The 246-nt window shown below is 35.4% G+C and overlaps 1 protein-coding gene across 1 annotated transcript in view; it reads right to left on the bottom strand.

Moving 5' to 3' along the window:
* The window catches only part of LOC106878048 (cytochrome P450 4A12B), a 27827-nt gene that overhangs the window by 25678 nt on the left and 1903 nt on the right, over positions 1–246 (bottom strand). The window contains exon 2 of the mRNA XM_052968087.1: positions 76–161. Coding sequence (XP_052824047.1) covers positions 76–161 — 86 coding nt within the window. The remainder of the gene's footprint in view (positions 1–75; positions 162–246) is intronic.

Below are 246 nucleotides of genomic sequence, written 5' to 3' on the forward strand. Positions count from 1 at the left end.
GAGGTGGTGCTCTAGCATGGCCGCAGTCCATGAAGCAAATATTTAGAAGATAAAAGTAGTTAATTTGTTACATACCTCATCATCACACCACATCCTAACCAGGGGCGTAAAAATTTATACAGCGAATGTTTGTTCAGGTTTTGCAGACTTCCCAGTACATCCTTAAATGACAACAACACAAAATAGGTTAAACAAGTTACAAGAGAGAATTCTTTTTTACAAAATGAAAAATATTGATTAACTCCA

Source organism: Octopus bimaculoides, chromosome 5 (assembly GCF_001194135.2).
Source record: "Octopus bimaculoides isolate UCB-OBI-ISO-001 chromosome 5, ASM119413v2, whole genome shotgun sequence".
Classification (NCBI taxonomy): Eukaryota; Metazoa; Mollusca; class Cephalopoda; order Octopoda; family Octopodidae; genus Octopus; species Octopus bimaculoides.